The sequence below is a fragment of the Crocuta crocuta genome, unplaced genomic scaffold, assembly GCF_008692635.1.
Source record: "Crocuta crocuta isolate KB4526 unplaced genomic scaffold, BGI_CrCroc_1.0 scaffold193, whole genome shotgun sequence".
NCBI classification, from domain to species: domain Eukaryota; kingdom Metazoa; phylum Chordata; class Mammalia; order Carnivora; family Hyaenidae; genus Crocuta; species Crocuta crocuta.
Window position 1 is genome coordinate 7,330,432 of NW_027529624.1, and position 19,261 is coordinate 7,349,692.

General features: G+C 54.5%; 2 protein-coding genes across 3 annotated transcripts in view; one reads left to right on the forward strand and one right to left on the reverse strand.

Moving 5' to 3' along the window:
* The window catches only part of CUNH22orf23 (chromosome unknown C22orf23 homolog), an 8,182-nt gene extending 1,926 nt beyond the window's left edge, over positions 1-6,256 (reverse strand). Inside the window, exons 1-5 of the mRNA XM_077762104.1 lie at positions 6,122-6,256; positions 5,690-5,801; positions 4,561-4,623; positions 785-967; positions 13-144 (exon numbers count right to left, since the gene is read on the reverse strand). Of these exons, the coding sequence (XP_077618230.1) occupies positions 13-144; positions 785-967; positions 4,561-4,623; positions 5,690-5,792 (481 nt within the window). The 5' untranslated portion in view covers positions 5,793-5,801; positions 6,122-6,256. The remainder of the gene's footprint in view (positions 1-12; positions 145-784; positions 968-4,560; positions 4,624-5,689; positions 5,802-6,121) is intronic.
* A 95-nt stretch (positions 6,257-6,351) lies between these two features.
* On the forward strand, positions 6,352-16,014 carry POLR2F (RNA polymerase II, I and III subunit F). Of its 2 annotated transcripts, none has more exons than XM_077762105.1 (5): positions 6,352-6,477; positions 8,089-8,158; positions 11,069-11,199; positions 15,265-15,336; positions 15,837-16,014. In XM_077762105.1, the coding sequence occupies exons 1-5, from the start codon at positions 6,458-6,460 to the stop codon at positions 15,925-15,927; spliced, it is 384 nt and encodes a 127-aa protein (XP_077618231.1). In that variant the 5' UTR covers positions 6,352-6,457; the 3' UTR covers positions 15,928-16,014. The 2 variants fall into 2 exon arrangements, with proteins under 2 accessions (XP_077618231.1, XP_077618232.1); XM_077762106.1 differs by lacking the exon at positions 6,352-6,477 and adding an exon at positions 6,603-6,727.
* Positions 16,015-19,261: the final 3,247 nt, after the last annotated feature.

The window sequence follows — 19,261 nt, forward strand, 5'->3', positions numbered from 1 at the left end:
TCCGTGGCTTACGTTCTTCAAACCGGTCCAGCTCAGGGGCAGGGACCTCCTGTCGCACGGGAGGGGGCTTCCTTTTCTGTTCCTCGGAGTCCTTCCCAGTGGCAAAAATGTTCTGGAGTCTTCGCTTCTCCTTCTCCAGATCTCCTACGGGGCCCAGGACTGGCCTAGTTACGGCAGGCAGGGGACCCCCCTCGCGGTCCCCAGTTCCCAGCTGGGCATGCTTGTTCCAGGGCCCCGGCACCTCGTACCCTGGGAGCCCCTGAGTGTGTCAGGGGAGGGGGAGGCCAAAAGAACTAAGTTGGACCCCACACGCTGCTCTGGTGCAGAGTGAGGCTAAGAGAACAGGTCGCTGTGGAGGCAGCCTGCGTGGAGAGGCCGCGGGGAGCTGGTGACGAGTCTGGGTCAAGAGTTACCCTGGATGCCAGGGAGGAAGCGAGGCAAAAGGCTCTGAGAAGTAGGTCGGCGTGCCTACTGTGTGGGACTCTGTGACCTCAAGAGGGCAGGGGCCCTGAGATCTGACGGCCAAACGTGGGGACTGGTGGACTCCAGTTAATCATTACAGAGTTCCAAAAGAAAAAAAAAAAAAAAGAAAAAGGACCAGGTAACCGGTTTCTTCCACACCCTGAACACCCCCAAGCTAACAAGTGCCAAGGCTCAAGGGCATTAGTACAAACAGTGAGAGAATTTGATTAGACATGTGCTTGCCCTGCCCTGCGAGCTGCTTGGCCCCTGGGCCCCTCGGGGAGGGAGGTGGAAGAGGGGCTCTCGAGGCCCTGTCACTTACGGGTGGCTTGAGGCTTGAAGGGCTCCCGGCTGTAGGCCCCGCCGGCTTGGCACACCCTGGCAGGCCGGAGGTGGGGCCGGGCCGCCAGGATGGGGGGCAGGTAGATGGCAGAGGCTGGCTGCTTGGAAGGCAAGACCCTCTGGCTGGACGTCGGGCTGCACTGTAGGGGCAGAGTATCTCCTCCTGGAGAAGGNGCCTGTTCCAAGAAGTCAAACACTAGAAGTCTTCCCTTCCCCGCTGCTGCCCCCCACCCCTACCCCCATAGCGAGCGATTGTTATAATCTGATGGTCTCGTTCCAAATGTTTTGATGTTAATACGAACACGTTCAAAGACGTGTGTGCGTATGTGAGCTTGGTTTTTCGGACACTGGATCATCCTGTGTTCTACTCAGTAATCGACTCTTCACTTAACAGTTTAGCGTGGACACTTTTCCAGATCACTTCATTTATATGTAACTTATTTTTTGTAGCTATATACTAGTTCTTAGAACGGATACATTATTTATTCAGCTAGTCCTCTAATTTCGGAAACTCAGGCTGGTTTGTTTGTTTTTCCTACTACTTCAAACAATGCTGCAATAAACATTCTTGGGCATCACGGCTCTGTACTGCTGCTCTTATTTCTATACACGGATTCCGGAAACCTGCTTGGTCCTCAGACAGGGAGGGACCGTTCCGATGGTAATCCACACCAGTCCCCGCTACTGTCCCTCCTCGCTGTCTCGGCCCAGATCTGGGCATCCTCCCCCAGGCCAGCCAAGTGTGTCACCTCCTACCTGGTTCACTGGCCCCTCCTCTCAGTTGTCCCAAAGCCCCACTCAGAGCAGCCCCTCCCTCCGTTGTTGTGATCTGGTCCCCCATCTACCTCTTCTACCTTTTCCAGCCTTCTGTCATCCACCCAGCAAAGACGTACTGAGTATCTGCTCAGTGCCAGGCCCAGGACACTGGGGGTAAAGCGGTAAGACAGAGTCCCCCTCATGCCACTTGCAGTTGGGGTCGGAGGAGTGTGGATGACAATTAAGTAAAAGACATAGTTGGCAACAGGACAGAGATGGAACAGAGTATGTCGGAGCAGAATTTAGAGTTTTATTATTTATTTATTTTTTAATGTTTTATTTATTTCTGAGAGAGAGAGAGACAGCGTGAGCAGGGGAGGGTCAGAGAGAGAGGGAGATACAGCATCTGAAACAGGCTCCAGGCTCTGGGCTAGCTGTCAGCACAGAGCCCGACGCGGGGTTCGAAACCATGAACTGTGAGTTCATGACCTGAGCTGAAGTCGGATGCTTAACTGACTGAGCCACCCAGGCGCCCTGAATTTAGAGTTTTGAATAGAGGAGGTAGGGAAGGCCTCGTGACGAGTTCAGACCCCAAAATGGCGAGTGCAGATATTTTGGGGAAGAGCATTTCAGGCAGAAGGAACAGCTAGAGCAAAGGCTGTGAGGCGGTCATGTGCCTGGAATGTCGGAGTGACAGCCAAGAGGCTAGGGGGCCAGGAATGGAGCGAGGGAGGCAGGGGTACGGTGGGAGCAGAGGTCAGAGGTCAGAGAAAGCAAGAGAAGTACAGGGGCTTGTAGGTCTCTGGGAAGACTGGCTTTTACTTTTTTTTTTTTTTTACTGTTTATTTATTTGTGAGAGCGAGCGTGCGAGAGCAGGGGAGAGGCAGAGAGGAAGGGAGACAGGAGAGAGAGACCCAAGCAGGCTCCGTGCTGTCAGCGCAGAGCCCGACTCTGGGCTTGATCTCATGAACCGTGAGCCGAAATCAAGAGCGGGATGCTTAATCAACTGAGCCACCCCGGCGGCCCAGATTGGCTTTTAGTTGGAGGTGAGTAACCATCGGACGGTTGGAACAGAGGAGGTACATGGCGGTTGGGTTGCTGCAGAAAGGACAGTGTGGGGGCCAAGGGCAGAGGTGGTCAGAGTTGGCATATGGTTTGAAGGTCGAGCAGACCCGAGCTGATGGGTTGGATGTGGGGTCTGGGAGAAAGGAGGAGTCGTCAAGGATGGTTCTGAGGGGTCTGGCCGCTGGGCCCTGGAGTTGCCATTTCTTCCCACGAACCCTCCCCTTCTCACACCCTCTACCTAGAGCCACGCCATGGCCTTCCCACACTTCTCTGAAGAGACCCTGTGCTTCCCGGAATGTCCCTCCTGCTCCCTCCGCTCCCTATTTCCACCTGTCCAGGGCCATGTGCCACCCCACCCCCTGGCCTACCCTCAGCAGATGATTATGGCCCGACTAATTCTGGGAGGTCAGGTGAAGGCGAGGGATTTGTAGCTAAGACCAGAATTTGAATGAAGCCTCAAAACAAGTAGGATTTGGTTAAGAGGAGGAACCAAAGAGAAGGGATTCTAGAAGGAAGCAGACCCAAAACGACCACTTGGAGACACGTTTTTAACGTGAAAACTTAGGGGCACCTCGGTGGCTCAGTCGGTTAAGCATCTGGCTTCAGCTCAGATCATGATCTCACGGTTTGTGGGTTCGAGCCCTGCATCAGGCTCTGTGCTGGTAGCTCAGAGCCTGGAGCCTGCTTCGGATTCTGTGTCTCCCTCTCTCTCTCTCTGACCCTCCCCTGCTCGCTCTCTCTCTCTCTCTCTCTCTCTCTCTCTCTCTCTCTCTCTCTCTCTCGGAAATAAATAAAAACATTAAAAAAAGATAACGAATACAATGGGCGAGCTGTGGAAAGCCTTTGCATACTCTTCCTGTGGGGGAATTCTGCCAATTTCCTTGCTTCTACTAGCTAAGCTGTGAATGAATAAAATGAGGAAGACACACAGCCCTTTCGTCTGGAGAGCTTACATGGTATGTGCGTAACAGATTGCAGACGCGACCACGGTGAGACTATTTTGGCTGGGCAGGATGTCTCAACGAGGCCGTGATCTCTTGGGAGGAAGGCTAGAGACAGACAGCAAGAGGCTTTTTGTGGTGCAGGGATCCATGTCCCGGAAAGAAGCAAAGGCCCTGAATGGTCAATTTCCCCGGAGCAAAGGTCAAAAATACTATTCAATTTTTTTTAATCTTTTTTTTTAAATAGAATTTTTTAAAGTTTATTTATTTTGAAAGAGAGCGAGTGAGTGACCCAGGGAGGGGCAGAGGGAGAAAGAGAGAGAGAATCCCAAGCAGACTCCAGGCTATCAGTCTGATGGGGGTGTCGATCTCATGAACTGTGAGATCATGACCTGGGCCAAAACCAAGAGTCAGGTGCTTAACCGACTGAACCACCCAGGTGCCCCCCTTTCTATGGTCTTTAAATAAATTTTTAAAAAAATATTTTCTTTTTGAGAGCGCAAGCAATGGAAGGAGCAGAGGAAGAGGGACAGAAGATCTGAAGTGGGCTCTGGGCCGACAGCAGTAAGTCTGGTGTGGGGCTTGAACTCACGAACTGAGAGATCATGACCTGAGCCAAAGTCGATGCTTGACTGACTGAGCCACTCAGGTGCCCCTGGTCTTTTCAAATGAGAACCCAGGGGCGCCTGGGTGACTCAGTCGGTTAAGCGTCCAACTTCGGCTCAGGTCGTGATCTCATGGTTGGTGGGTTCGAGCCCTGCGTCGGGCTCTGCTGACAGCTAGCTCAGAGCCTGGAGCCTGTTTCAGATTCTATACCTCCCTCTCTCTCTGACCCTCCCCTGCTCACACTCTCTCACTCACTCTCTCTCAGAAATAAATAAAACATCAAAAAAGATTTTTAAAAATGAGAACCACAACCTTTTAATATGAAGGAGCATCAAAAGTGTGGTCCAGAGTCCCTCTGCCCGGGAAGCCTCTGTGGACCGCCTCTTACTTTTCATGGTGTCCATGATGTGGCGCTGTTGGAAGTTGGTCAGTTTGGATTCCTTCATCATCGCTGCAAAGATAAAGCATCTCCATGAGGCCTTCTGGGCGGCAGACAGAGCCCTTCGTCTCCCCCTGTTCTAGTGTAAAACTCTATCCTCTCCTAACCCCATTCTGCACCTCAGTACTCCTTCCCTTCTCTCCCCTTCCTGCTTCGCTGTATTTTCTGTAACACTACCATTGAAATTCTATATAACTATTGTCACTCTCCTACTAGATTCTTAGCTCTGTGAGAGAGCAAGAATTTTTGCTGTTTTTTTCTTCTCATTTCTTTTATTATTAATTTTTAAGTTTAGCTTAAAACTTTTTTTTCTTTGAGAAAGAGAGAGAGAGAGAGAGAGAGAGAGAGAGAATCTGAAGCAGGCTCCAAGCTCAGTGTGGAGTCTGATGCGAGGCTCGATGCCACAACCCTGGGATCATGACCTGAGCTGAAATCAAGAATCGGATGCTCAACTGACTGAGCCACCCAGGCGCTCCATTTTCCTTTTTTCTTTCTTTCTTTTTTTTTTACCTGCTGTATCCCTAGCATTTAGAACAATGTCTCAAGCACATTAAGTAGGTTTAAATATTTTTGTGGTTGTTGAGTGAATGAACCATTGGACGGTATTTTATTAAGCTCGTGCCCGGCGCTGGAGGTACAGTTGTGAGCCCACACAGGCACAGTCCCTGGCCTGATGGAGTTCATGATCTAGAGGGGTGGAAGAATATTAATCCAGGAGGAGACAACTCAGTATCTGACTCCAGGTTGCGCTGTCCGTTGGAGGAAACGGTATTTGGTAGTGTGAAAGCACGGGGCTGTTGATTCCACTGTGGGGGTGGGTGGGGAGGAGATAAGGTTTCCTTGGGGAAATTGAAAGTGTGATCTAAGGGGTGCACAGGAGGCAATCCCTTCAAAATTCTCATTTCTTTGACTTTTGGCCACCTTCAAGTTGGAAGATCCCCAAACCTTTCTGAACCCCAGGCTTCTTATCTATAAAATGAAAATAGCAATTGCTAAGCCACAGGTCATGCAGGGAAGAACTGAGTTACAGAGGGGAACGGCTACCACCACTCTTCTCCTGTTCTTTAAACGCACTGACCTCTGAGCAGCTCGTAGGTCCCGGGGGTGTAAGTGGCTGGCCTGGGGCAGCGCCAGAACCCTGTTCCTTTGGTCACTGCCTTCACCCTTTCCTGGGAAGCCATGGAAGGGCCCTGAGGAGGGAAAAACGCAATGACAACCCCTGTCCCCCAGACCCCATTTCTGCTCCCGCACCCCCAACCCCCAGATGCCACCCAAAGTCTGGGAGTGGGGGTCGAGCCACAGCTAAAACGTGATGCTGCCGTCAGTATGGCGACGTGCCCTATCCTCCTACCCCGAACAGATACACAGGCAGATCCTCACACACGAACGGAGACCTCATCCTGACCCGGCGCCTGGGGCAGGGAAGCCCTCTCTGGAGGAAAGGGGCGGTTAGGATAAGCCGTGGCCCGGACAGTGCCCACTGTGGGAGAAACCAAAATTGAAACCTCACCCTGACGTAAGACCCCGGCGGGTGCCTCGTCCTCACAGGGAGCGGCTGGGGTGTAACCGCGGCTCCGCAGCTGCACGGCGCCAGAACCCCAGCACAAAACCCTCCAAGGCTCAGCGACTAGAGCCCGCCCCCAGCGGCTCCGGCTACCATGGTAACGGGCACACGCCTCCCGACGCATGCGCAGTTACGGCTTCGGCCAGCCTACCGGAAGTACTTGCCTCCGGGTCACGGCGCAGGCGCAGAGGACGCGCGGCGCTGATAGAGACAGAGGCACGCTGCTTTCGGGTCTGCGCGCGGGTCCCTCGCGCGGAGTGGGGTCCCTGCGGCGCCGGCGTCATGTCCGATAACGAGGACAAGTGAGCGCGGGGCCTTGGGGAGGGGCGGGTGAAACGGGAGCCTCGGTCGAAGGAGGCCGAGGAGCCAGGCGCGAGGGGCAGCGTCTGAGGGGACTGCGGGGGCAGAGGGGGCCGGCGGAGCCGGAGGGGAGAAGGACGGGAAGCCGGGAGGAAGGATCCATCCAGAGGCCCGCCTTGAGGAGCAGTGGAAAAGGTCTTTCAGCCCGCTTCCCGCGAGCCGGGCTCCGTGGCTTGTAATGAGAGTATTGAGGTGAATCAGGCATTGTCTCCGCTCACCGGGGACGCCCTTTTTAGAAGAGGGGACAGGCCCATAAACATCATGCGGGATCGTGTGAGAGTACGGGGTAGAAGTTTTGTAGTATAAAAATAATCCAGGGGAGAGCCTGGCGAGACTCGGGGTGAGGGGTGGTAAAGATCTGAAGTGTTTGTAGTAATCTCGGTGAGAGAAGGTAGTGGCTTGGACTGGGGTGGCCCTAGTAGAGGTGGTGACAGGTGGTTTTGAATTCTGGGTTGATTTTGAAGCTAGAGTCCCAGGATTTCGTGATGTGTGGGGTCGGGAGGAGAGGTATCTTCTGAAGATAAAAATATTTGAGTCATATACAGGATACTGTATTTTATTTTATTTTTTTAAAATGTTGATTTATAATTGAGAGAGACAGCATGAGCAGGGGAGGGGCAGAGAGAGGGAGATGCAGAATCTGAAGCTGGCTCCAGGCCCTGAGCTTTCAGCACAGAGCCCGATAACGGGGCTCGAACTCAGGATCCATAAGATCATGACCTGAGCCGAAGTAGGACACTCAACCCACTGAGCCACCCAGGCGCCCCTAGGATACTGTATTTTAGTCAAAACTAAGAATCAGGGGAGCATCTCCGGGGAGGGTCAGTAGAGAAGAGGAGATGGCTGTTAACTGTTAGAGCATTCTGGCATTGAATGCTTGCAGGGGAAGAGGGGAAACGAGCACAGGAGCCTGAGATGGAGCGGCCAGTGAGGTGGGGGAACCCCAAAAGAGAGGTGTCCTTGTAGTTAAGTGAGGAGAGAATATTGAGCCGGGGAGTGTGTGTGTTGGGGGGGGTGTGGGGGGGGGGGTTTAGTGTGCCACTGATAAGACTAAGCTAAATGAGAACGAGAATTGTCCAGTGGATTTAGCCTCGTGGCAGCCATTAATGAACTTGAGAAGTCTGGTTTTGCTAGAACTGTGGAGGGGAAAGCCTTACTGGAGTGAGATGATGACACAATTGGAGACAGAAGATGGACAGCTTTCATGAATTCGGCTCCCAAGAGGAGCACGGAAATAGGGCTCTGTGGGGGGATGTGGGGGACGGATAAGAGAAGTAAATTTTGTTTATGTTTTAAGAGGGCGAAATAATTACATGTTTATGTGTTGGTGGGAATGATCCGGTAGAGAGGGACACAGTGATGATGAATGAATTTTAGCAAAAGTTGGGGGCTGGTGGGGCAAGGAGGAAGGAGTCAAATGGCACAGAAGTTTGATTCACTCAGTAGTAGTTATTTATTGAGTCCGTTCTGCATATCGAGGGAGATGCGGGTGTCTGCCGCCTTTGATTCTAGTAAGTGACGCTCCAAGTAACTGACCTCCTCTCCTTGTCCAGTTTTGATGGTGACGACTTCGATGACGTGGAAGAGGACGAAGGACTCGGTGACTTGGAGAATGCCGAGGAGGTCAGTGTGTAGCTGTGGGCTTGACCCCCCCACCCCCTTCTCTGCAGCCCAAGCAGCCAGATAACCCGGCCGGTGATCCTTGTCTGAAAGCACCTGCCCCCCCGCTCGGTCAGGTCCCCTGCCACTTGCGTGCCCAGTTAGAGTGAGCAGTGTCCCAGTCCTGGGCGGTGGCAGAGTCCAACAGGGTGGGCCATGGCCCATGGCTTTTGGAGCGGTTGGTTTACCGATGAGTGAAAGGTTACCTTCTTTCATTCAGCAAGCCTGTGCTGATTGTTTATTATGTGTTAAGTAAATCCCCTGAGGGCAGGATTTACTTAAGGAGCCTTGGGGAGAGTGACCTGGGGTAAAGCTGGAGGGGTAATCCCCCATCTGGCAGGATTTTATAGCCTAAAGGCACCTGGAAGCCGCCAACAAGTGTTATGGTTTTTTAAATGATTTTTTAATTTATTTTTTAAAGTAATCTCTACACCCAGTGTGGGGCTGTGGGGCTCAAACCCACAACCTCGAGATCAAGGGTTGTACTCTGCACCAACTGAGCCAGCCAGGCGCCCCCACCGACAGGGTTTCAGCCACGGAGTGGCACGACCCAGTGGTAGGCATTAGAAAGGGCATTCTAAGGGATGCCCGGGTGGCTCATGAGGTTGGTTAAGTGTCCAACTTCGGCTCAGGGCATGATCTCATGGCTCGTGGGTTCAAGCTTCGCATTGGGCTCTGTGCTGAAAGCTCAGAGCCTGGAGCCTGCTTTGGATTCTGTATCTCCTCCTCTCTATGCCCCTCGCCCGCTCACGTTCTGTCTCACTCTGTCAAAAATAAATAAATGTAAAGAAAAAACCCAGAAAGGGCACCTGGCCTCAGAGTGACGGGTGGGTTGGGGAGGAGCAGGAGTTAAAGGCAGGGGCTGTGAGGGTCTCTCCGTCTGGGCAAGTGACCTGTGGCTTGGATGTGGGCGCTGGTAATTAGGTGATGAGAAAATGGACAGGAGAGGTTTTTTGGCGGATTGGACATGGAATTGAGAAAGTGGGAGGTGACTGGGGTGACCCCGGGTCTCCGGATTATGTGACTAGGTGGATGGGTTGCTGATTTCCTGGATGACATGGGGCTTTCTGTCCCGGGACTGATGGAGGAAGAAGTGCTTTGTGGCTCCTGGAAAGGGACTCATCCCTCAGTGTTTTTAGGCTTGGAAGCTGAGCCCCCAGTTTTGGATTTTTTCTTGCTGCGTGGCATCCTTGGGCACCTGTTCACCGAATTGGAAACCTCCTCCCCCGTCCTGTTCCCCCACCATCCCTCTTCTGTTGATTCTGCACACAGAATCCAGCCCTGTTTCATTCTTTTTTTTTTTAATTAAAAAAAAAAATATTTATTTTGAAGGCGAGAGAGAGAGAGAGAGAGAGAGCGTGAGCAGGGGAGGGGCAGAGAGAGAGAGAGGGAGACAGAATCCAAAGCAGGCTCCAGGCTCTGAGCTAGTGGTCAGCACAGAGCCCGACACGGGGCTTGAACCCACGAGCCACGAGATCATGACCTGAGCTGAAATCGAGAGTCAGACGCTTAACTCACTGAGCCACCAGTCGCCCCTCTGTAATTTTTACACTATGTATTTTACTTCTTAATTTTATTATCTCTTATAATGAGAGCCCTATAGGGGAAAGCATTTTTATCTGTCTTACTCATCTATTTCAAGCACTTAGAACACTGACACATAGTAAACACTCAAGAAACGCTTGATTTAATTCTTTTTTTTTTATGTTTATTTTAGTAATCTCTACACCCAACATGAGGCTTGAACTCATGACCCTGAGATCAAGACTCACATGCTGAACCAGCCAGGTGTCCCTAACTCTTTATTTATTATCGAATTTTCTTTAAACGTTTATTTATTTTTGAAAGAGAGACAAAGAGCAGGGGAGGGGCAGAGAGAGAGGGAGACACAGAATCTGAAGCAGGCTCCAGGCTCTGAGCTGTCAGCACGGAGCCCGACGCGGGGCTCGAACTCACGAGCTGCGAGATCATGACCTGAGCCGAAATCGGCCACTCAACTGACTGAGCCACACAGGCGCCCCTATTTATTATCGAATTTATTCTCCTGCCTCAAACCGTTCACCCACCTTTTGCTCTGATCATACTTCACAACCCGTGCATTCTCTCCCGCCGCTGTGCTTTCGTGCCTGCAGCTCAGCCTCCCTGCAATGCCCCTCCGGTCCTCTTCCTAGAGTTGCTTAAGTTTCATCTCTGAACAGTCTCCCTCACCCCCAGCGTGAGTTTGATGCCCCCACCTTCTTGTGAACTTCATCGTACCCCTGCATCCCTTTTTGTTCAGTCTTGTCTCCTCCCCTGACTGCGAATTCTTTGAGAGCAGCAATGCTTAGCTCGCTGTCTTTTCGTCCATCATGACGTTCGGCGCATGACAGAGCCCTCATAAGTAACGGTCGGGTGCACGTGAGTCCACATGAGTCCCTGCCTTGACTTTGACGTTTTAGCCACTTGACCTGTCGATTCCGTTACCCTGTCTGAAAGGTGGGGTGCTCGCTCCTAGCCCTCTGCTTCGAGAGATTTGTGGTCTGTGCTGAAGGACTTCTTTGCATGCGGCTCATGTTTCAGGGCCGCCGCCCCTCCAGGCCGCCTGCTCCTCTCTTCCGGGTGAGCGGTTGGCTCTGGGATCCCAGTCGTGGTTCTTGTCTTCTGCTGGGTCTGAGACTTGGAGCAAGAGAGCTAACACGCTGAGCCAGGCCCTGGAATCCCCGCCGTGTAAGGTTATCGCAAGGACGGCGGGAGGTGTCACAAACTGCAGGTGTGCGCACCGGCACATGGTTGGCGGTAGCAGTAGCGGTGATCGTAATCCTTGGCATCATCGTCCTGCCCCTCGACCCAGAAAATACACCTGAGATGTTCCCTCTCTTCTGTCTTGGTGTCCAGGAGGGCCAGGAGAACGTCGAGATCCTCCCCTCTGGAGAGCGACCACAGGCCAACCAGAAACGAATCACCACACCATATATGACCAAGTATGAGCGAGCCCGCGTGCTGGGCACCCGCGCTCTCCAGATCGCGTGAGTGTGTGCACCCCTTCGTGATCTGTTCTGTCGGTCAGGCCACAGCGAGCCTCCGAGCCACTGATGTGGCCCAGCTGGCACCTGGAAACACTCTCCCTGCTCTCACAGGCTAAACGGGGGTGGTGCTGTCTGCGTGCCAGGCACCGGTCTAGACTCCTGCCCTCAGGGAGTTTGGGATCCAGGAGGAGAAATAGGACATGAATGTCTCAGGAGCCAAGTGATGGACAATAGAAACATAATAAAAATGCAGAACTTGAGAGCTTGTTAGGTTAGTAAAGCAAAATGAAGGAAAAAAAGTATGAACTCAGGGAGCCATAAACCGTTGTGGGCTGGTGGGTCAGGGGTGCTGTGGCAGTACCTGTCTGTCTGGCTTAAGGTGGTTTTTGACCCAAGGTGGGCTGTGGGCAGCCCAGAGGAGGGGGAGGGCCCTCCATGAAGAGGCCAGGCTGGAGGAGCAAAAGCACAGAGCAGCCTTTCCTTTCTCCTAAGTTTGGAGCCAGGCAGAGAAGGAGAAGGTTCAGGAACAAGTCTGTGGACGGGTGATTCTGTCAACTGAGCGTGAAAACGTCCGATGACTGCATAGTCCCCCTGTCGCCCAGAGGCGCTGTAGGCATCCAGAGGCTGTGTCTGCAGGGGCCGGCCCGCCTGCCAAGGCTGTGGGTGAACACACCTGAGAGCAGCCTGTCTGTAGGTGGAGGCTTTGAGAAAGCGGGGACTGTCGCTGCCGGGCCACGGCCGCTTTTCCTCCCACACTCGCTCTCGGGGGTGACTACTCTCTCCTGCGGAGGAGTGAGTCTGGGGACAGGGAGGGGGCAGATGGGCTGCTCCTTCCGCTGATGGAATGTCCTTCCCAGGGAAAGAGAAGGCTGAGGAAACGAACCCCCACCCCAGACCTCTTACAAGCTGGTGCGGGAGACGGTGGCTCCCTGGTTGGATGGGTGCTGCGGGTCGGAAATCGTGGAAAACTGGCTAGAGAGAAAAGCCGGGGTCGCTCTGTGGGGTCCTGAATGCTAGAGGAGACTCTGACCTGAGTGTTCCCTCCTGTGTTTCCGAGTAGCGTTGGGCTTTATTTTATCCCCCTTAGTCCTGTGGGCTAACAATGGCCACCGCGTCCACTTCGAGCAGCGTGTCACGGGTGGGTGGCGCTGTTCCTCACCTTCTTTAAAGCAGCACAACCTCTCCCCAGCCTGCTTGCACGCCTGGCCGGTCTGGGGGGAATTAGGGCTGCCCTCAGCAGGGCAGTTGTGATCATCACCGGCTCGGGACCGTGTGGGCCTGCACCCTCAGTTGTGGCGGCCACTAGCTACGTGCAGCCGTTTATGTTAAGTAAGAACAAGTGAAAATCAGAGGTCAGCCTTTCAGTCTCATTCGCCACGTTTCAGGTGCCTGGAAGCCACCCCTGGCTAGGGACTCCGTAACGGATAGCGCAGATCGAGGATGTGTCCGGCATTGCCAAGCGTGCCCGTGGGCAGTGCTAGTCTAGGCTAAAAATGCTTCAGTGGAAAGAACCACTTCTAATTTATTTCTCAAACAAACAGTGTTTGCAGACTTGTTCGGCACTGAACAAGGTACCGTGCCTGCACCCGTTGGGGATGTGAAGATGATTCCAGATGTGAAGATGATTCCAGACTGGTCCCCCTGGTCCTCCAGGTGTCTGCTGCCTGGTGGGGGAGATGGCTCACAAATAGCTAGAACCCCAGGCCGACGGGAGCAGTGCTTTCCCGAAGGCACGGGGAAGAGAAGGGGATAGTTGTGGGGGTGACCGGGAGAGCCTCACAAGAGGATTAGAATTCAAGAGGGGACGGGAAAGGACAGGCGGTTTTGCGGGTGTCCCAGGGGCCAGCGACGGCACGAGGGGAGGCAGGCAAGCACGGATTGTGGTGGGGGAGTGGCAAGTAGCTGGGGCACCGAGGGCTGGAGACGGTGTCACCAGTGCCTTGAGCGACAGGTTCAGAAGATCGGCATGCATTTGGTGGATGATGTGGGGCACCTAGAAGTTCGGAGGTGAACGTTCAGTGCACGGCCACCACCCAGGTCCCGCTTTACTGCGGGAGAGAAGCTTGGTTCGACTCGGTTGGGTCAGTTGTGCCCCTTCCAGTTAAGGGTCAGGACGCTGTCTGGTGGTTCCCAGCTTGCTGGAAGCTCACAGACAGCCAAGGGCTGACTCTTGTCCCCTAGTACCAGGCGTGTGACGCTGCACCCTGTAGGCCCTGAGCAAATACTTCTTGGATCTTTTGGATGAAGTCTCATTCTGGTTTATTAGCACCACCTGGTGGCAGATGCTCACCACAGCCGCTTCCTAAGGCTCATTGCCAAGTTTGTGGGGTCCCTGGTGCAGACAGAATACCTAAGGGCACATGCAGGATTTGCACGTTGTGTGCACAAGGCTGGATGAACGAACCTGAATTATTCATATCTTGAAAGAAGGAAGGTATAGGCAGATCAGGAAAAACATTTTGCTACATTCCTTAAAGCTTTAAATTTGGGGTAGAATTTACATACTTGAGAGGGGATAGAGGGAAACTTTTAATATTATGTCTCTGCTCCTGCGACATGTTCGGCTTTTAGGAGTAACAGAAATCAAAACAGTAGTAAGATTAGTAACTTACATGTGTAAACTGCTGGCTCTCACACTGGCTGATGGTCTGAATCTCCTGCTAAGCTTTGCAGACGGCGGTTCTCAGTCTCGTTCACTAGAATTTCTGTTCAGGGGGCCTGGAGCAGGACCCGCGAGCCTGTATTTCTAGCATGCTCTCCTCGTAATTCTTAGGATTGTCAGGGTTGGGCTCCATTAGGATAAGCTTGTGCTGAAATCATGAATGGTGGCTTCCTAGGAGGCAGGCCTCGGATTGGCATTCCTCCTGGTCATTTTTAGAGCCCCTTCTGAAGAGCAGTTGTTGGTTTGGGCACGTGGCCCTGGGCCGCAAGGTGCCCCGGCCTAATGCAGAAGACTGCGAACGAGCGGCGGCAGTGCAGCGAGATGGAGAAGCTTATGTCAGATGAGTCTGGGCGTCTCCAGAGTAGGGCTTCCCAGCGGAGGGATGGCGGGGCCTCTCCCAGGTTCGTAGGGAGAGGACGAGCTTGTAAGAGGATGCAGAAGGGGGACAGCGGGGTGCGCACAGGGACCCGTGGGGGCTGGGCAAGGCGGGAACGTGGGATGAGTACGGGCAAGTAGCACGCGAAGGTGCTCCTAGAAGGGTGGGCAGGAGTCAGACTGCGTTCTGGCTGACGGCTGTGGGGCGCCACGGACGGTCGTGAGCAGGCGCGTGCTGACCGCAAGCCCGCGTGGGCGCTGGATGTGCAGGGCGCCGAGCGGCGCTGCCAGGGTGGAGAAGGAAAATGAGCTGGCTGGGCCCTGAGGCAGGCCTGAGGGGTTGGGTTAGAGCGAGCCTTTGCCTGCCTGTTCCTTTGTGCTGGAACATTCTGCCGTGGCTGCCAGGCTCCGGGGCCTGTGATGGGTTCCGGGGAAGGTCCTTGGCAGGGGAGCTGGCCGGGGGCGTGTCACGCGGCCCAGAGATGAAAGCCTGCGTGACGTTCATGCTACCTCTCAAGTTTAGGGGTCTTTAGCCTGCTGGTGGGAGGTGTGAGAGCACAATGGCTGGAACGTGTGGGATTCAGATGGCTGTGTGGCCTTGGGCAGATGACTGATCTCTCTGTGCCTCAGTTTCCTCATCAGTAAAATGGAAATCATAGCAGTACTCACCTCACATGGGATTAGCTATGTAAAGAGCTGAGAACAGCACGTGGTTCTTAGTGAGCCTTTACTCGTTAGTGACATTTTAGTGTCATGGGTGAGGCAGGACCTTGTGTCTCCCATTTTCAGATGAGAATACTGAGATTTGGAGAGAAGTTCGGTGTCTTTGGAGGCAGAATTCAAATCCAGTCTCCTGGCTCCCACTTGCTTATACTCACCATGGCAGTGCCTCTGAACGCATCCCCACCCCCCATTATTGCCTGTCTCCCCGTAAGGTGACCTTTCTAGGTGAGGACTGGGGTGTCGATCTGAGCCCCCGGATTTCCTCCGGGGCCCTCCACCCCCCTCACCTGTCCCTGTGCCTACAGGATGTGTGCCCCTGTGATGGTGGAGCTGGAGGGGGAGACAGATCCCTTGCTCATCGCCATGAAGGAGCTCAAGTAAGTTGCCTGGATCATGGTTCACTGCTCCGGGGCCTTGCGAGCCCTCAATCCATCGGGCTCCCTGCTGCTCACCTCTGCCCCACAGCCCTGGCTGGGGAGGTGACGTTCTCGTTCCTCTATGTCCTCAGTTCTGGAGTCAGCCCGCCAGGCAGGGGGGTGGGAGGGGGCGGGCAAAAAGGGAGGGCTTTGATGAGTCAGGGGCCTCTCCTGTCTGTCAGAGGCCCCCTCTTCCTGATGCACTTGGCCGTACCAGGTTCCCTCCACACTTGCCATCCTCACCGCTTCCGCCCTGGGGAGGCAGAGCCTTTCCAGAGCCGCTGGCCCACGCCCGGGGCTGCAGGGACCCTCTTCTTACCGCAGTTGCTTTTCCACGCCTAGTCCCCAGAGGATGCTGCTGAGACTTCCCTTCCCTTGCCTTCTGCACACCATGCGTCCCTTCTGCTATAGAGCTGGGGTCGCCAGCCCTCACAGACACGTGTGACTTCTCCCTGCCGCAGGGCCCGAAAGATCCCCATCATCATCCGCCGCTACCTGCCGGACGGGAGCTATGAAGACTGGGGCGTGGATGAGCTTATCATCACCGACTGAGCTGGGATCGCCTTCCTGACTGTGCCTCATCCTGCTTTTGATTTTCACGTTCTGATACATGTAAATAATAAACTGTCCAACCTTTCAGCCCCCCTGCCTCCAGCTCTCTGGGATGCCCGCCCGCTCCTTCCCTGTTACTGTCCTGCTGCCTGGCGGCTGCACCCATTCCCACAGCCCCATGACTGTCCACTCCAGAAGCACCGGGGGCCGCACTCCGTGTGGGCCCCCCGCATCCCTCCCTCCGTCTCCCCATTCCCCGGCGCAAAGGCCGGTGCGGGGAGACACCTCAGCTGCCTTCCCGGCAGACAGACGAGTCTTTGTGCCCAGAGATCTGGTTGCCACGGAAACCCCCAATTTCCTCTCCAGTGGGGACTGGCTGCAGGGGCTTCTCCCTTCTCAGGAGTATCACAGAGCAGGTCTCATCAAGCCACCCATTGTTTCCTGAGGACCTGCCTCGAGCCTCTTATCGTGGGCGCGGATCCCCTTTCAGGAGCGAGTGGCCCGGCAGGAAGCTCCGGGGATGCAGTGATCTCCCGCCCTCCCCAGGCAGAGCCTAGCCGCACAGGACGGCAGCTGGAGCGGGGACCGAACACCTGCCCGCCCCTGTCCCGGCTCCGCGCCCGCTCCCCAGGCCTCCACCCCTACCCTGTCTTCTGTGGCCATACCCTCTCCTCCCCCACCTCTGGAAGATGTCCTTTCCCTTCTGTGTGAGGCCCGTGCTCCTCTGACACCTTGACTGGGATGACGGGCAGGGAAGCAGGGCACCTGGGTCCCAGGTATGACATTAAATCGGCCCCGGAGCTCACTTCCTCTGCCCGAGGTTCTCCTGGGTCCCGTTCTCTTCGCCCTGCTTATTACCCTCCTCGTAGTAAGACCAGTCACGTTGCTTCCTCTCTCCCTTGGCGGGGGGGGGGGGGGGGGAGGGAAAGGGTGCTTCCTGACGCCAGCAGGGATAGAGAGGATGGGTGGCTCCCGGAATGTTTCAGCCTTGGCCCCCCTGTTCTGCTGCCAGCCCCCCTTCCAGGAAGAGGAGGGGCGGGCTTGCCTGACCTCCGCACGAGGCAGGGCCTCTGGGGTGGGTGCCCTGAGGACAGAGGGGGAGTGATGAGCGTCCCTGGGAGCGGGAGGGGTGTTTGCGGCCCCAAAGAAGGGTTAATCCGGGGAGCAGTGGACTTCGCACCCCCTTCCTCCCTCCTCCAAGCCTGTGGAGTCCTTTAATCAAGTTGGGTGCTGAAATTCCAGCTCTGAAATGCCGCCTTTGTGCTGGCGTCCAGGCGGCCGCCCCAGAGTGCGGGGTCACTTTCTCGGCCCCGATCCTCTAAATGGTCTCTTTGTTCCTGCTGGGCCGCTCGGTATCAGATGTGATTAAAGGGAGATGGGGTTTGGGCGGGGGAGGAGAGAAGGGGCTGGGATTGGGAGTAGGGGGTTAACCCTTAGGGGATAGGGTGTCAGGGAGATGGGAAAAGGGGTGGGTTTCCTCCTGTCTCCCTTCCCATTCTGCTCCTCCTTCATGGGGTCTGTCTCTGGCTGCTCAGCTGGCCTCGCCTGGGCGTAGCTTCTTCAGTCCTCTCCCGAAATGCGTGGCCCCACCTCTGTGCCCCACCGGAGCCACTGCCTTATGCGGCCCAAGTACATCCAGACCCTTAGGTCTAAGCGGTGAGCACAAGCCAGGTCTTCCTGCTTCTCCAGGTTCTTTGTCCTCTCTGGGGCCACTTCCCCTCCTCCCGTATGCCCAGCAGCTTCTCAGTCCATCTCCCGTCTCATGAGAGGCAGGGTCCAGGAGGTGGTGGTTTCTTCTCCATGTGACCCCTCCCTTCCGCCCTGCCGCCCCTGTGTCCCCAACCCCACCGAGAGCAGGAGCAGCGAACGGACTGGAAATGGACCAAAACTCTGCTTTTCAGTAGAGGGGAAAGGGCAGGTTGTAAACATTGTGAGCACCTAAGGCGAGTACTGAGTGGTCCCTAACAAAATTCTAGAATATTCTGGAATACTTGAATATTTGAAGACACATAGCTAATAAAGATGAGATCCCGGAGCTGGCAGAGTTTCTAAGAATATCGCCAAGTGAACCAAATTTCCTTTGCTTAAAGGCTACTGGTCTGGTGGGTTGATAGGACAGAGCGGATCATGACTTTAGCAAGGCATCAGGCCCGTCTGCACATATGGCTACGATGGAGAAGTTTGTGCTTTTTTTTTTTTTAAATGTTTATTTATTATTGAGAGACAGGCAGAGCACAAGCTGGGAGAGGCGGAGACACAGAATCCGAAGCAGGCTCCAGGCTCTGAGCTGTCAGCGCAGAGCCTGACACGGGGCTTGAACTCACAAACCGTGAGATCATGACCCGAGCTGAAGTCTGACGCTTAACCGACTGAGCCTCCTAGGTGCCCCGTACTTCTAATTAGACTCCAAATTGATCGGTCAGTCTTCTAGGAGTGTAGATAATAGGACGGATGATGGAGAAGCCTTTAGTGGTGTACACAGGCCTGTCCCTCTTCATTTCCACCTTTTTTTAAATTGGTGACTTGAGTCAGGATCTTCAAGTTCACAGATCCATAAAACTCAGAAGGAGCGCTAATAAGTTGGATTCAGAATTCCAAGATTTAACAGAAGTGGGAAAATGGTCAGATCCAACAAGATGCAATCTGTTAAAAATCAGCAGAGAACTCTGCATTTATCCACAACACAACAAACGAAGACCCCAGAGGATAGCGTCTATGTAGTTTGGGGGTGACGTGACTTGGCAGCAAATACGTCCGCAAGAGCAGGGGTTTGGGCTTCCTGGGAGCCCGCACTGGTGGCTGAAATTGACCGAAGGGCCCACATGGTGCAGCTTCCAGCCAGGAGTGTGGGCAGCCTGGAGCGCGGGGCTAGTTCTCAGCGCTCCCTGCCCCGCCCCAGGCTCTGGCTAGGAGGCGAGGGGCTGGGCCCCCCAGACAGGAGAACCAGGTGAGGGAGCTGGAGGTGCAGAAGGCGCATCACCAGCTCACAGGGCAGAAGCGGTGCCCGCACGCCAGGGGCAGGGGAAAGGCGGTGGTTAAGAGCATGAGCTTTGGAAACTGCTGCCTTCAGATTCCGGCACCAGCACTTCTTTGCATCAAGTTTGGTAGCCGCTCGTTTGGAAAATAGGGAGAACGAGTGGATCCGCTCTCTTCCCAGGCCCGAATGGCAGAAGCCACTTTTGGCAGCGCACTTGGCCAGGGAGCGCTCAGTGCGCGGTAGCTGTTGCTGCTCTTATGCGCCGGGTCTAAGGAAGACTTCAACCACCACAGCCATCCGTGGGCGGAGCAGGGCCGAAATGAGGTTTCTCTGCTCCCCCCAACCCCCCAACACCCT